The sequence below is a fragment of the Mobula birostris genome, chromosome 23 (genome assembly GCF_030028105.1).
Source record: "Mobula birostris isolate sMobBir1 chromosome 23, sMobBir1.hap1, whole genome shotgun sequence".
In the NCBI taxonomy this organism is placed as follows: Eukaryota; Metazoa; Chordata; class Chondrichthyes; order Myliobatiformes; family Myliobatidae; genus Mobula; species Mobula birostris.
Genome location: NC_092392.1, coordinates 53,308,774 through 53,324,253, shown reverse-complemented (window position 1 = coordinate 53,324,253; position 15,480 = coordinate 53,308,774). Strand labels below are relative to the sequence as shown.

Here is a 15,480-nt window from a genome sequence, read left to right as displayed (position 1 = left end):
CATTGTACTGAATTTGCCTTGGAATTAGTCACACACCTCACTGGAGCTGCTTCGCATCCTGGCAATTTCCATTCCCCCATAACAAACTATTCTTGAATATCATGACTAGCCAGCTACTGAACTCCATGGCACTCCAGTGGGTTACCTGGATTTAAAAAAACTATTTGTTCTGAGGATAAGGTGCAAGAATTAATTAAAAACACAAACAGCATTGCGCTTTTTTAATGTTTGGATATATTTTTATTGTAGTTATAGTGATTTTCATGTGCTGTTCTGTTGCTGCAAGACAATAGATTTCACAACATATGTCAGATTTGAGAGCATTACCACAAGAAAGCAGCATCCATCATCAAGGACTCCCACCATCCACGTTGTGTTCTCTTCTCACTACTACCATCAGGCAGGAGGTACAGAAGATTTGGGTCCTAAACCACCAAATTCAAGAACAGTTATTACACTATAACCATCAGACTCTTGTGTCAGTGTGGATAACTTCACTGACTCCACAACCTAGAAACTCACTTTCAAGGACTCTGCAACTTATATCCTCAGGATTTTTTTACTTGCAAATTTGTCTATTGATTTAACAATCTTTATTTATATATAGTTTTTAATAGATTGTATTGTTTGTTTTATTTTCCTGTAAATACCTGCAAGAAAATGAACCTCAAGATAGTATATGATGGTGACATGTGCGTATTTTGATAATATATTTATTTTGACCTTAAGGAATGCAGGGAGATCTCAGGCAGATATGAGGATAATAAGGTAATGTTAGGAGTTTTTGATATTCTTTATACTGTTTGGGTCATACATGGGGCTTAGTTATTTTTATTTATTTTAATTTTTTATCTGTACAATTTATCCTCTGCATATTGGTTGTTTGACAGTCTTTGTTTATCTGGAGATTTTCATAAATTCTATTCTGTTTCTTTATTTTTCCCTGTCAGTACCTGCAAGAAGATAAATCTCAGGGTAGTATATGGTGACAATCACGTGGCAGGAACTTGATGCATAAAAGCAGTTCTGCGGGCGAAAGCGCCTTCATGATGGGAGAGGTGAGGGGAGAATGGCCACAGGTTCAAGCTGATAGAAAGGCAACGGTAACTAATAACCATGCATTACAACAGTGGTGTGCAGAAGAACAGCTCTGAATGCGCAACGTGTCTAATCTTGAAGAGGATAGGCTACAGCAGCAGAACACCAGACTGTGTTCCACTTCTGTACCTAATAAAGTGGACTTGAGTATATACGTACTTCAATAATAAATTTACTTTGCCTTTGACTTTGAGATAGTAAACCTGATTTTGAGCTCCATGGACTGAAATGCAGAGCCTGTTATCTAAGTTGGCCGTGGGCTTAGTTGGGATCTATAATGCACTGTACACAGTGTTCGGGCATGTTCTAGAGTCAGGGTATGTAGCAAATATTCAGCAACCGATCATGAGGGCAGATTGTAGGTTACATTTAAAATGCAGCCCTGGACAATGGAGCTGTAGCTGCCAGTTAATTGAAAGTCAGATAATTCTGATTAACATTCATTCTGGGTATCTGAAGTGTGGGTGCGAAGAAGACAGTGTGATAATTATATGCAATTCAAAGGAAGCATTGTAGATATATTGTAACTATGGAATTGTTCTTTGACCTTTAGCATATAAAATGTTATGTAATATTGGGTCGAGCAGGCTTCTCCCTCCAAGAGTGTCTTCCATTGTTCTGTATACACTAGCTTCAGTGACGTTGTTCACTTCACAACACCCAGCATCATTGTCCTCTCCATCTAGTGGCTCGGAAACTACATTGCAGGCACTGGTTGTGGTGGAGATATTCTGGAGATACTGAGGGAGACTTTTTAAAAATGACGTGCCACCGAATGACTCTAAAAATGCCAGGTATCCTTGTTCAGAAACTCACATGATAAAATATTGTTTTGCAGGCTTTGAAGGTGCACCTTTGAGTGGTGGTTGTTACTCTGTTTCAAGGATGGCTGATATTTCAGGTGAGTCAAGCATTCTACAGCATGACATTGTGAGAGCAAAGTTTTGAAGGTCTGTGGTGTTTCAGGTTTTGGTGCATGAGACAGCTCTTGCCATTAGCTTCTAGGGCAAGAGATCAACTTTCTTGGCTTTCAGGTTTAATCTCAGTTTTGGAAGCACATTTCCTGCACCAGTCTAACGATTCTGTGTTAGCACTTCAGAGTGTAGATGCTTTCCTAGCTTTGTTTAGATTTTAGAGGGAGTTATGCTGCTCGCTAATGTGTGAATTGAGAATGACCAAATAAGGGCATAAGTCAGCCATGTGGCTCTTGAAACCTTTTTTTTAAGATTATGAAGACACGTAGTCCTCTTTTATTGTCATTTAGTAATGCATGCATTAAGAAATGATACAATATTTCCTCCGGTGTGATATCACAAAACACAAGATGGACCAAGACTGAAAAAACTGACAAAACATAATTATAACATATAGTTACAACAGTGCAACAACACCATAACTTGATGAAGAAGTCCATGAGCACAGTTCCATATTCAGTGGGATTATGCTGATCTGACCTTTGCACCCAACGACATTCTCCTGCCAGATTTCCGTTGACCTTGTTTCTCCTTTCATCTGAAAGGCTTCCTTCTGTAGCCTTAAATAAATGACCCTTTGAGAGTTGAAATTCATTGAGCCATATAGTGTGGGAAGAGGCTGTTTGATCCATTGAATCCATGCTAACAAATCAAGTACCCGTTTACACTAGCCCCATTTTATTCAGCCCCTGTTCCCATCAACTCTTCCCAGATTATACCATTCACCCACACGCTCGAGGCAATGGGTAACTGAGTGATCTGCGTGACTTTGTGTGTGGGAGCACGGGGAGGAAACCCATATGGTCACTTGGCGAATGTGCAAATTCAACAACATCAACATCTGAACAACATCAGAGGTCAGGACTGAGCTGCCAGCAGGAGCCAAATGGCAACATCTGAAGTCTACCTCAAGCAATTATTTTCTGGTTTCATTACAACTGATGGCGTAACACTAGTATATTGTGCCACCTCTCTTTATTGTAGTCACCAGTGGTTAATCTCCCTGGTTATCAGGTAAAGTTTTATGACAAACCTCAGGCTCCCATGACTCTGCCTAGGAAGATTCAGATTCATTTATTTATCACACGTACTTGGAAACTTACAGTGAAATGTGTTGTTTGTATTAACAACAACTTGTGGTGGCGCAGCCCACAAGTGTCGCCACACATTCTGGCGGCTACCTGGTATGCTCGGCAGAACAACACAGAGCACAACAGGCAATGAAACAACAGCAAAACCTGCCCTTTTTCTCCCTCCTGCCCACCCACACACACGGACAGTTGCCATCCCCAGGGCAGGCCTTCAGGCCTCTAGTCTTCAGGGTTTGGCCATTGGACTTCGACTTCTGGAGTTCCAATCAACCTTTGTGTTTCAATCTTTGGTATGAAGTTCCATGTCGGTGATCAGCTGGAGCACCCTTGTTCCATCCCCGCAATCCCATTCCCTTCTTTTGAGGGTTGGATCTTGGACCATAGGGTTGATTAATGTTCCATTTGTAGCCGATGCAGAGACTCCAGTCTCATTAGTACAAGACGATTTCAGATCTGTTTTCCGGAGGTAAAAACAGTAGAACCCTCATGCTCTAAGTGCCCAGCTCCTCATGGAACACTCTCAAATTCCTGCAATGTCATTTGAGTACCACAAACAAATGTCTAAACTACAGCCTTGTGCTTACAACTAATCGTTGATGTAATTGGAGGGAAGAGACATCTTTGTTTCCTTTTTGATACTGTTTAATTGAAGTGGAGGAGAAGATATTCTATTCCCCTTAGAATTTGTTAAACTCCAATTCTGAAATCTCTTGTCTCACATGGAGTCAGTGGTAAAATAAAAATGAATCAGTCATACTATACTCCCATTATCTCATGGTATTCAAACAAACTGTTGGTTTTGCCCAAAATAATACAACAAAATTTCGTGCACTACACATGTTCCCTTGTTAGACTCAGATTTATTTATCACATGTACATCCAAAGATACAGTGAAATGCAACGAACACACCTAGCAATGTGCTGGAGGCTGTCTACTTTGGTATTTCTTGTTTTTTTTCCCAAAAAGGGGGCTACTGCTAATGGCAAATTCTTCTCAAATTCTAAGACTATTCTCACCACCAGTGCCACCATCCTCTCTGGCTGCCCACTCAGTCTAGGCATCCAGTAGGAACGGGAGTATCTGTCGGCAGCTTGTCTCCAAGTAATGTCCCCATATCTTTGTAGTCTGTTTCATTGCAAAAGATGGAATAACGTGACTATTTTTGTTTGAAAATCGCTTTATGTGTAGATTTGCAGGAGGAACTGGTGTTGATTGACAGTGAGATGAAGGCCTTGGAGGTCCAGATGCAAGAGCTGCTGGAAAAGCAGCAGGCTCTGCAGGAGAGGAAGCAGCGGCTGAACAAAAAACTAAAGAAACTGACGGGGGATTACGAGGCGGGATCCAGCACTGCGCCAGGGGAATCTGCTGAGGACTGGGACAAGAAAGGTATGGTGAACTCGGATCTGGCCCACTTTCTTCTGAATGAAGTATGTAAGCAGAGTCTTTGCACAAATATGGTGGCTTGCGTTGGTGAAGGGATATTCCCCACCCTCCCCCCCAATTAATTGTGATGTTAATGAGGGCAATTGAAGTTGTACACCTGGATTTTGAAATATCATCTCAGATATTGGCAATAATGAAATAAAACAGTGGGAATAGTTAGCAGATTAGGCAGATCTGCAGAGAAGAAAGAGTTAATGTTGTACATCAACGACTCATCCTTTTTGATGATATTCTCCTTGACGTTAATCATTAACTTGTGTATTTCTTTCTCCATGGATATTGCTTTAGAACAGAGATGAGGAGCAATTTCTTTAGCCAGAGGTTGGTGAACCTGCAACTCATTGCCACAGGCAGCTGTCATTGAGTATGTTTAAAGTAGGGACTGGTAGGTTCTTATTAAAGAAGGGTGTCAGAGGTTGGGGGAGAAGGCAGGAGAACAGGGTTGAGAGGGATAATAAATCAGCCATAACGAAATGGCGAAATGGCCATGATTGGCCACATGGCCTAATTCTGCTCCTGTGCCTTGTGGCCTTGAGCTGTCACCACCATTTCCTGCTTTCATTTCAGGTTTCCAGCAGCATTCGATTTTTCCTTTTTAGTTAGATATTTGTAACATTGGACAAAAGGAGCAGTGGAAACGTGGTACAAAATTGGCTAACGATGTATCTAACAAATACTGTGAGAAATAACTTTTTCTCAGCTCGGGAGAGGTGGATGGTGGCATTTCTCAAGACTCGGTAGCACAGCCTCCATAGTCTTCACTTGATGAGTTGGGAATTCAAAACATGGTTTCTTAACTTTCGGAGACCATGAAATTTGGAACAATGAGAATTCAAAGGTCATTTGAGATACTAATGAAATGTGATTGGGACAAAAACACTGAGCGGATCCACTTCAGTAGGACAAATCAAGTGCATGTTAGAAGTTGTAAATCTGAAGGTGTCTGCAAGGTTTTTAAAGAGAGCTTGGGAAACAGGAGCCTCAATCTGTTTAAAGCTCATTACACAGTGAGTGGTGGGTGTGTGGAATGCCCTGCCAGGCGTAAAGGTAGAGGCAGATACGTTAGGGGGCTTTTAAGAAACTTACATGGGCACATGGATGATAGAAAGAAGTAGAGAGTTTTGTTGGAGGGAAGGTTAGATTCATCTTAGATCAAATGATTGGTACAATATCATGGGCCAAAGAGTCTGTAATGGTCTGCAATGTTCTATGTAAAAAGAGCAGGCTTCAGTGCGTTTAAAGGCAGGACTGGAAACTGGGCACTGGTATACTTAAAGGGAGCACAGGAAAGGTGGCCCCTGTGTACTGAAAGAGAGAACTAAAAAAATAGGGTATCAATTTGTTTAATGGAAGCACAGGAAAGATAGTCCAAGTGCGTGTTAAAGGAAGCGTGGAAATCGGAGCGCTGGCAAGTTTAAAAGGAGGGTGGGAAGCATTACCTGCTGATCAATTCCAGAACTGTCATAGTTTCCAATCCATTGGAAAGCAGATTATCAGAGTATTACTGTGTCCGGGTTAGTCTCATCAAAGCCTTCACAATTTTCGCACTGATATCATGAGTTCATTTGGATAACGTGCCCACCCACTATTGTATCCCCGGCTAGATTTTCCATGGTCTCAGAAAGTTGACGAGATATTGAAGAATGTGTTCAAGCTACAGTCGTTCCGACCTCTGCAGCTTCAGGCCATCAATGTCACCATGGGAGGGAAGGATCTGTTCCTGATAATGCCTACCGGTGGTGGGAAGAGCTTGTGCTATCAGCTGCCAAGTGTCTGCTCCCCTGGTATGTATGTACTGTAATTTACTGTCTTCACCGATAAATTGTGATTCTCCTTTTGTTTTGGCTGCAGAAAAAATGTCATTTTGTGTAGTACCGGCGTCAAATCAGATTCTCTCAAGAAAAAGATCCAGAATTAGTGTGTTCCTCTCGCAAAAAGAGGGGTTAAATCATGATCTGTGTGGATCCTGATGGAAATACTTCCAGCTTATATCATGTTTTGGATCGTCTGCCTTTGAGAAACCAACAATTGAAGCGGGCAATTGAACTTGTAGGCAATGGTTCTTTCCACTACGCCGTAACTTATGCTGCAAACCAAAATGGGAAGTCCCTATGTTGTCAATTATTTTGAGTTTTGGTGAAGAAGATGTGATTCTTGTTTTTTTTTCTCTCTGCTTTCACTATCCTTCAATATGTTCATCTCAAGCTGATAGTTAGTGTACACATCAGGGGAACTGAACTGAAAATGTGACAAAGATCTCTGTGGCACCTTTTCAAATCCTCAGGATGTTTCTGAACTCTTCAGACACAATGAATTATTTTTGAGGTTCTGCCACAGTTATGCAGACAGAAATGGCAGCCAGCTTGCTTACAGCTGGAGTTCACAAAACCCCAGATAATAAACACAAAAGATTCTGCATATGCTGGAAATCCAGAGTAACACATACACTTGGAGGAACCCAGCAGGTCAGGCAGCATCTATGGAGAGGGATAAAGAGGCGACATTTCAGGCCAAGACCCTTCATTAGGATTGGAAAGCAAGGGAGAAGAAGGTGGGGAGGAGGAGAAAAACTACCAGCTGGGAGGTGAGGCTGAAGGTGGGTGGGTGGGGAGGGGGAGTGAAGTGAGAAGCTGGGAGGTGAGGCTGAAGGTGGGTGGGTGGGGAGGGGGAGTGAAGTGAGAAGCTGGAGGTGAGGCTGAAGGTGGGTGGGTGGGGAGGGCGAGTGAAGTGAGAAGCTGGAGGTGAGGCTGAAGGTGAGTGGGTGGGGAGGGGGAGTGAAGTGAGAAGCTGGAGGTGAGGCTGAAGGTAGGTGGGTGGGGAGGGGGAGTGAAGTGAGAAGCTGGTGGTGATAGTTGAAGGTGGGTGGGTGGGGAGGGGGAGTGAAGTGAGAAGCTGGAGGTGATGGTTGAAGGTGGGCGGGGAGGGGGAGTGAAGTGAGAAGCTGGGAGGTGAGGCTGAAGGTGGGTGGGTGGGGAGGGGGAGTGAAGTGAGAAGCTGGAGGTGATAGTTGAAGGTGGCTGGGTGGGGAGGGGGAGTGAAGTGAGAAGCTGGAGGTGAGGCTGAAGGTGGGTGGGTGGGGAGGGGGAGTGAAGTGAGAAGCTGGAGGTGATAGTTGAAGGTGGCTGGGTGGGGAGGGGGAGTGAAGTGAGAAGCTGGAGGTGAGGCTGAAGGTGAGTGGGTGGGGAGGGGGAGTGAAGTGAGAAGCTGGAGGTGAGGCTGAAGGTAGGTGGGTGGGGAGGGGGAGTGAAGTGAGAAGCTGGTGGTGATAGTTGAAGGTGGGTGGGTGGGGAGGGGGAGTGAAGTGAGAAGCTGGAGGTGAGGCTGAAGGTGGGTGGGTGGGGAGGGCGAGTGAAGTGAGAAGCTAGAGGTGAGGCTGAAGGTGGGTGGGTGGGGAGGGGGAGTGAAGTGAGAAGCTGGAGGTGAGGCTGAAGGTGGGTGGGTGGGGAGGGGGAGTGAAGTGAGAAGCTGGGAGGTGAGGCTGAAGGTGGGTGGGTGGGGAGGGGGAGTGAAGTGAGAAGCTGGAGGTGATAGTTGAAGGTGGCTGGGTGGGGAGGGGGAGTGAAGTGAGAAGCTGGAGGTGAGGCTGAAGGTGGGTGGGTGGGGAGGGGAAGTAAAGTGAGAAGCTGGGAGGTGAGGCTGAAGGTGGGTGGGTGGGGAGGGGGAGTGAAGTGAGAAGCTGGAGGTGATAGTTGAAGGTGGGTGGGTGGGGAGGGGGAGTGAAGTGAGAAGCTGGAGGTGAGGCTGAAGGTGGGTGGGTGGGGAGGGGGAGTGAAGTGAGAAGCTGGGAGGTGAGGCTGAAGGTGGGTGGGTGGGGAGGGGGAGTGAAGTGAGAAGCTGGAGGTGATGGTTGAAGGTGGGTGGGGAGGGGGAGTGAAGTGAGAAGCTGGGAGGTGAGGCTGAAGGTGGGTGGGTGGGGAGGGGGAGTGAAGTGAGAAGCTGGGAGGTGAGGCTGAAGGTGGGTGGGTGGGGAGGGGGAGTGAAGTGAGAAGCTGGAGGTGATAGGTGCAAAGGGGTGCAGAAGGAGCAATCTGATAGGAGAGGAGAGTGGACCATGAGGAGAAAGGGAGGGACAGTAGGAGTGTGAGGAGAAGAGAATGGGCAAGAGGGGTGCCAGTGTGGGGAATGGAAAAAGAGAGGAGGGGAAAGGGAGGAGAAATTACCTGAAGTTAGAAGATTCAGTATTCCTGCATCACATTGGAGGTGGAATATGAGATGTTGCTCCTCCAACCTGAGCGTGGCCTCATCGTGGCAGTAGAGCAGGTCATGGGTCAATATGTCGGAATGCAAATAGAAAACAGAATTAAAATGGATGGCCACTGGGAAATCACGCCTGTTGTGGTGGACGGTACGAAGGTGATCGATGAAGTGGTCCTCCAATCAACATTGGGTCTTCCCGATGTAGAAAAGTCTGCACTGGGAGCACGATAGACCTGCAGGTGAAGTGTTGTTTCAGCAGGAAGGATTGTTTGACAATGAAGGGGCATGTGAAGCACTTGTCCTACTTGCTGGGATAAGTGCCAGGAGAAAAGGGAGAATAGGGGAGGGAAAGATGTGCTTTGCGGTAGGATCCTGTTGAAGATGGCAGAGACCCAAGATAATCCATTTTTGAGGGATGCACATTAGCCAAGATGCTGGCAGAATGCTCCTAAATTCCTTGTGTAGAGGTATGGGATACTTTGTCTGCATTTGTCATATATGAAAGTCTTCTTTGTGATGTCCCATTCTAGAACAGGCACTTCTACCAGTGCAGCCCTGAGTATGAAATGATAAATATCAGCCAAGTCCCTGAAGTAAAGCTTGAACACATGATCCTCAAATTCAATAGCTAAAGTAATTCTGCTGAGCAAAGTTTACTCCACAACCAGAAAAATCAGATCAATTTAATGGGTTTAACTGTTAAAATAAACATGGAGATTTTAATCTTTTCAGTAATGGGACTTACAGCACTTTCTCTGAGTAACAGCTAATTTACAACTAAATTAGCTTTTGTAGTGGTTCCTCATTTGCTTCTTTTCATTGACACAATTATACAGGAGAACTGAGGTGCATGTTTTACAGATAAACTATCCAAGTATACACTGAAGCTAGCCACATTAATTGAACAAATGTTGGTGAGCTAGATTTGGTGAAACTGCTGGCCTTTAGCCGATGAGCCTTCTATTAATTTTTGGCAATTTTAAGGTTGATTTTTAATTGTTTTATTTATTTTAATGTATTTAACTATTTCTAGTTTTTGAATATAATTTCAAGAAACATTTTAAATGTTATACTTCTATAGTCATACTTTTTGAATATTCATTAATTCAGAGACTGAAGCTCCACTCCCAGGTTTTGACTTCTGACAGAGCTTTTAAGCTAAGGTCTCGGCAGTTAGCACTTTGCCCTTTTATGCTTGGTTGCCGTTGAGCTCTTGTTGCCTGGCCTCAGAGTTCAGAGGTCAGTGAGATCAGTCTTCTGCACTCCCAACTGGCTGAGGGCAGGCTGGTGGGGAGTGTGAGTGGTGACCACATTCATCCCATGAATCCCATGATCCGGCCCATTATAATGTTGATGAAGAAATGCTCAGGTACTGCCGTATATTAAAAGTTGGCCAGAGGGAAATAATGGCTTATTTGTTTGATTAGGATTCACTTTGGTAATCTGTCCACTGATCTCACTGATGGAAGATCAATTAATGGTTCTTGAACAATTGAACATCCCCTCCACCATGGTGAATTCCAGCAGCACAAAGGTAAGGAAGGTCTACATTTGTTTAACATCTTAAGGTATTCAGCTTAAGGATCTGAAGATGTATCAAGGTTCAGGAAGGAGTTTTTTTAAAGAAAGGTGGTTATAGTGCCAATGTAGAATAAACATAGTAGTTCAATTGACACACAAGGTCCTATGGACACCAGAAGTAATGGAATGGAAAGAACCATGATGTCAGCAACTTCTAGTGAGTCTACATGTGTATTTAAATACATCAATCTGGAGTTTGCTGTGTGAGGCTCTCTACTCATCACTAATTCTGGTCTTCTGGTACCTCTCCAACTTGCACTGTGTTGAAGTGCACAGAGTAAGGAGAAATTCCAGCGTCAGCGTACACGCTAAACTCCACAGCAAGTGTTAGGATGTGTCCATTCCAATATGCCTCAATTATTGCAAAACAGCTCTTCTGGTACTGAAAATTAACTTCTACACCTCTTATTTGCGCATATTTTGTTTAGCGATGAAAATAAAACAACATCTTAAAATTCCTTTTTATTCTACTTAATTTCTCCTATAATTTATTTATTTTTTAAATTTCAATATTTGAATTGGAAGTTGCATTTAATATTCTAATTTTTGATTCAGACTTTGCAGTATGATTTTTCAAATCCTTAATCATCTGGTTAATTTAGGAAATGGATGGCCCTTGCCCTTTTCATAGTGTCCCCAGACCCCTTTGAGAGTTAAGATTAAACTTAAAAGCTGCAGATGCTAGAAGTCTGTAGCAAGGGTAGAAAAGGCTGGAAGCTGTTAGCAGATCAAAGTGGCGTCTGTAGAGAGAGAAAATGAGTTAATATTTCACATTAAACACCTTTCGTCAAAACTAAGTTTGGATGACAGTTCTGCTGAAGGGTCTCCTACTACCTGTTTCTGGTATTTTCTGTTTTAAGTATTTGAGGCACTGCATCGCAGTAATTTCCCAAGCATAACCTCTCAGAAAATGTAAGTGCAGGAAATGTCCAGTGCATTGGTTCATACTGAGCGAATGGCTGATTGGTGTTGGTTAACTGAAACACTGATCAGGGCTTAGGGCAACCACTGCTTTTCTTCAAATTTTGTAATTCAGTTTTTTACAGCTATTAAAAATCAAGGGCGTTCTGAACAAACAACTTGTCACATCCTAGTATTGTTTTGTTTGACAGGGTTAATATTGTTTAGTCCATTCAGAGGGGCTTTTCCATTTATCGCTAACTGTGATCTGAAGCATTTAGATATGCAGCCAGTCGTGACACAGAGGTGGCCAGTGCATGTCCTTGCACTTCAAAGCCGTGTCATAATCGTACACAGCATGGAAACAGGCTCAATGCCCAACTCGTCCGCGCCGACCAAGATATCCATCCTACTTACCCGTGTTTGACCCGTATCCCTCTGAGCATTTTCTATCCATCGGTATTTGTATTGATTTGTCAATATCTGTGGATGCTGTACATAAAATACAAAATTTGTTTGATTTTGGACATATTAATAAGGTAAACTGACTTAAAAGACCTTTCCAAGCTATCAGGCTACTTGAAGGAAACCATAGTGAATAATGAGTTTTAACAGAGCCATCTGTAGCAACCGTCTGCCAGGCATGCATAGCTGTAGCTATGAAGGATCTATGTCCTGGGTTCTGCTCTAAACTAGTCCATCCAGATCCCTCTGAACTGCTGTTGGGAGTTGTCTCATATCCCACCCCTTCCCATTAGTTATGTAGAAGCACTCTATGTGGCGGGTACTGCATTTAACAAATCTCTTTGTTTTAAAAATAATCTCTTCCCACGGTCTCTTGTAAGACGCTGAATGCTGGCAGCTGGAAGAACTGACAGTAGATCAGTTGTATAACAGTGGAACTGACACAGTGCAGAGCCACAGCTTTTGTTCTGTGAACCTCACAACTGAAGATTGCAATCTTTATGGGACAGTGTTACGGTGACCTGTGACATTGTGATAAAATTATTAAAATGTACATAAGCCATTTCAAGCCTGTGTTCTGAAGTGATAGAACATAGAACGGCAGAGCGCTAGACCTTTCAACCCATGATGTGCTCTACAACAAAACCAATGACTCCATTTAAATCTAATCCTTCTTCCCTGTACATTGACTATATCCCCCATCTCTGCATATTTATGTGCCTATGTTTGAATATCATACACAAAGGTGAATTTCCAACTGTTGCTGAGGATTAGTCTTGCTCGACTTCCATATTTTGTAAGTGAGATTCTGGTTAAGTACCCGATCCAATCCTGGTGACATTTGGCTAGACAGTATTTTTTTCTTCAATGCTCTTTTTGACAGGAACATGTAAAGTGGGTCCATGATGAGATGCTCAACAAGTCCTCCAAGCTGAAGCTCCTGTATGTGACCCCAGAGAAGATCGCTAAAAGTAAAGTCTTCATGTCCAAGCTGGAGAAGGCTTATCAAGCAGGTTGCCTGACGCGTATTGCTGTGGATGAAGTTCATTGCTGCAGTCAGTGGGGTCATGACTTCAGACCTGGTAAGGAGCATTGATCTGAACAAGCAGTGTAAAATAATTTAAGTTATGGATTGTGTGCCTGTTGATGGATTATTTCAGTTTAACCGACAGCAGGAATGAGACAATTGATCCAGACTTTAAGAGAGATAGATGTTGGCTACAGTTGTTCTCCCAGAAGGCACGTTGTAGTGATGCATCTCTACGTTTGGACAGCATGCTGACACAACTAGTACAGCTGATGTCTCACAGCTCCAGTGACCCAGGTGACCCAGGTTCAGTGACCCTGTGGTCTGTTTGGAGTTTCCACATTCAATTTAGGATGGTCCAAGCTTACTAAGAGGGTAAAAATAAAATGGCAGCAGCAAAAGTCAATAAAAAGAAATGTAAAAGTTCCTTCAGTGCCTTGGGTACCCATGAACAAGTTAAGTTTCCTCTTCAGGGCCAGCACAAACATGAAGAAAACAACAGAAAAGGAGGGGTAACTAGAGAGATTAGCCTCTTTGGGTCATAGCAGTCAAGATTCTGTAAATAACCATCCTTGCTAGATTCAGAAACAGACGAAAGGATTGTTGGCAAGAGGTTAGCAGGGACACTTACAATGATTAAAATCCTTGGAAATTAGATTTTAGTAAGGAACTGCGTTGTTGTCAGGGCTACACTTCGATGAACTTGAGGTACCTACTTGTATCATCATATAAGTAGATTAACATCTATAATGACCAGTTTTAAAAGGTATGTGAAATGATGCAATGAATCATTGTGCTGCCACTTTTGATCGAGCTTCCAAGTAGATTTGAAACAATTCATTTTGAATTCTATTAACTAATTTTATGCTCTGTGGCCACTTCGTTAGGTACACCTGTATACCTCATTAATGCTAATATGTGGCTATCAGCTAATCATGTGGCAACAACTCAGTGCACAAAAGCATGCAGACATGATTAAGAGGTTCAGTTGTTCTTCAGACCAAACATCAGAATGGGGAAGAAATGTGATCTTTAAGTGACTTTGCCCGTGGAATGATTGTTGGTGCCATGCTGGGTGGTTTGAGTATCTCAGAATCTGCTGATCTCCTGGGATTTTCGTGTATATCATTCTCTAGAATATACAGAGAATGGTGTGAAAAAAATATACAGTCAATGGCAGTTCTGTGGGCAAAAACATATTGTTAATGAGAGGTCAGAGGAAAATGGCTGACAGGAAGATGACAGTTACTCAAATAACCACATGTAGCAACAGTGCTGTGCAGAAGAGCATCTCTGAATGCACAACATGTCAAACCTTGAAATGGGTGGGCTACAGCAGCAGAAGATATTGAACATACACTCAGTGGCCACTTTATTAGGTACTGAGGGTACCTATTAAAATGGCCACAAAGTGTATTTTGAAGGCAAGTACTTTAAATAAATAACTAAACCCTATGTTGCTGTAGCATGTTTTCAGAAGTAACCAAAGGTGAGGAGACATGGTTCTATAAACTTTCACTTTTCTCCAGACTATAAAAGCCTCGGTATCCTAAAACGCCAGTTCCCAAATGTACCATTGATCGGGCTGACAGCAACTGCAACGTGCGACATCCTGGAAGACGTGAAGAAAATCCTCTGTGTGCCCAAGGGCCTCACATTTACATCTTCCTTCAACAGGCCCAATCTGTTCTATGAGGTATCTGAAATGCATCGAAGTTTTAAACCTGCTGCAGATTGTCTCTCTCATATTTGTTGCTTACACTTGATCTTCCACACGACATCAAATTCACTCACATTTGACATGGCAACACGCATTATTCTTTTAGGATTGGAGAGTTGAGTTTTCAGCTTCTTAGGCAGCCCCTTGGGATCGAGATTGACTTAGTTCTACTCTGGTTCTGTGAGTTCCTGGGCTATCGTGGGATGCAGATTAAGCGAGGGCTGGGGCAGGTATAGACGACTGCTCATTTGGAGTCATAGAGCACTACAGCACAGAAACAGGCCCTCCCTTCAGCTTGTCTAGTCTGTGCCGAACTGTAATTCTAATGATCCACACCTAGATCATAGCCCTCCAAACCCCTTCTGTCCAATGTACCATTTTCAACTTCTCTCAAATGTTACAACTGAATCCTCGTCCACCATTCCTGCTGGCAGCTCATCCCACACTCGCACCACCCTCTGAGTGAAGAAGTTGTACTTAAATGTTTTATCTTTAGATCTAGTCTCACCCAACCTCAGTGGAAAAAGCTTGTTTGCATTTGCCGTATCTATCTCCCTTATAATTTTAGATAACTCTATCAATTCTCTTACACTCCAGGGAATAATGTCCTAACCTATTCAACCTTTCCCTAAAACACAGGTCTTCAAGTTCTAGCAGCGTTGTTGTAAATTTTTTCTGTATTCTTTCAATCTTTTCCATAAGTAGGTGACATGAATTGCACACAATATTTCAAATTTGGCCTCACCATTGTCTTATATGAGGTCAATATAACATCCCAATTCCAGTCTTCAATACTTTGATTTGTGAAGGCCAATGTTTCAAAACTCTCTTTATGACTTCATCTTCCTGTGACACCACTTTCAAGGAATTATGGATCTGCATTCACAGATCTCTTTGTTTTACTGCAGTCCTTTAGTGTCCTACCATTCACGATGTAAGTCCTACCCTGGTTTGTCCTCTCAAAGTGGAACACCTCATACTTG

The 15,480-nt window shown here is 43.1% G+C and overlaps 1 protein-coding gene across 3 annotated transcripts in view; it reads left to right on the top strand.

Moving 5' to 3' along the window:
* Positions 1-15,480, top strand: part of recql (RecQ helicase-like) — a 50,583-nt gene that overhangs the window by 7,337 nt on the left and 27,766 nt on the right. For all 3 annotated transcript variants that reach the window (XM_072241143.1, XM_072241142.1, XM_072241144.1), the window contains exons 2-7: positions 1,937-1,999; positions 4,353-4,550; positions 6,212-6,391; positions 10,232-10,338; positions 12,634-12,832; positions 14,307-14,473. In XM_072241143.1, the coding sequence (XP_072097244.1) occupies positions 1,984-1,999; positions 4,353-4,550; positions 6,212-6,391; positions 10,232-10,338; positions 12,634-12,832; positions 14,307-14,473 (867 nt within the window). In that variant the 5' untranslated portion in view covers positions 1,937-1,983. The remainder of the gene's footprint in view (positions 1-1,936; positions 2,000-4,352; positions 4,551-6,211; positions 6,392-10,231; positions 10,339-12,633; positions 12,833-14,306; positions 14,474-15,480) is intronic.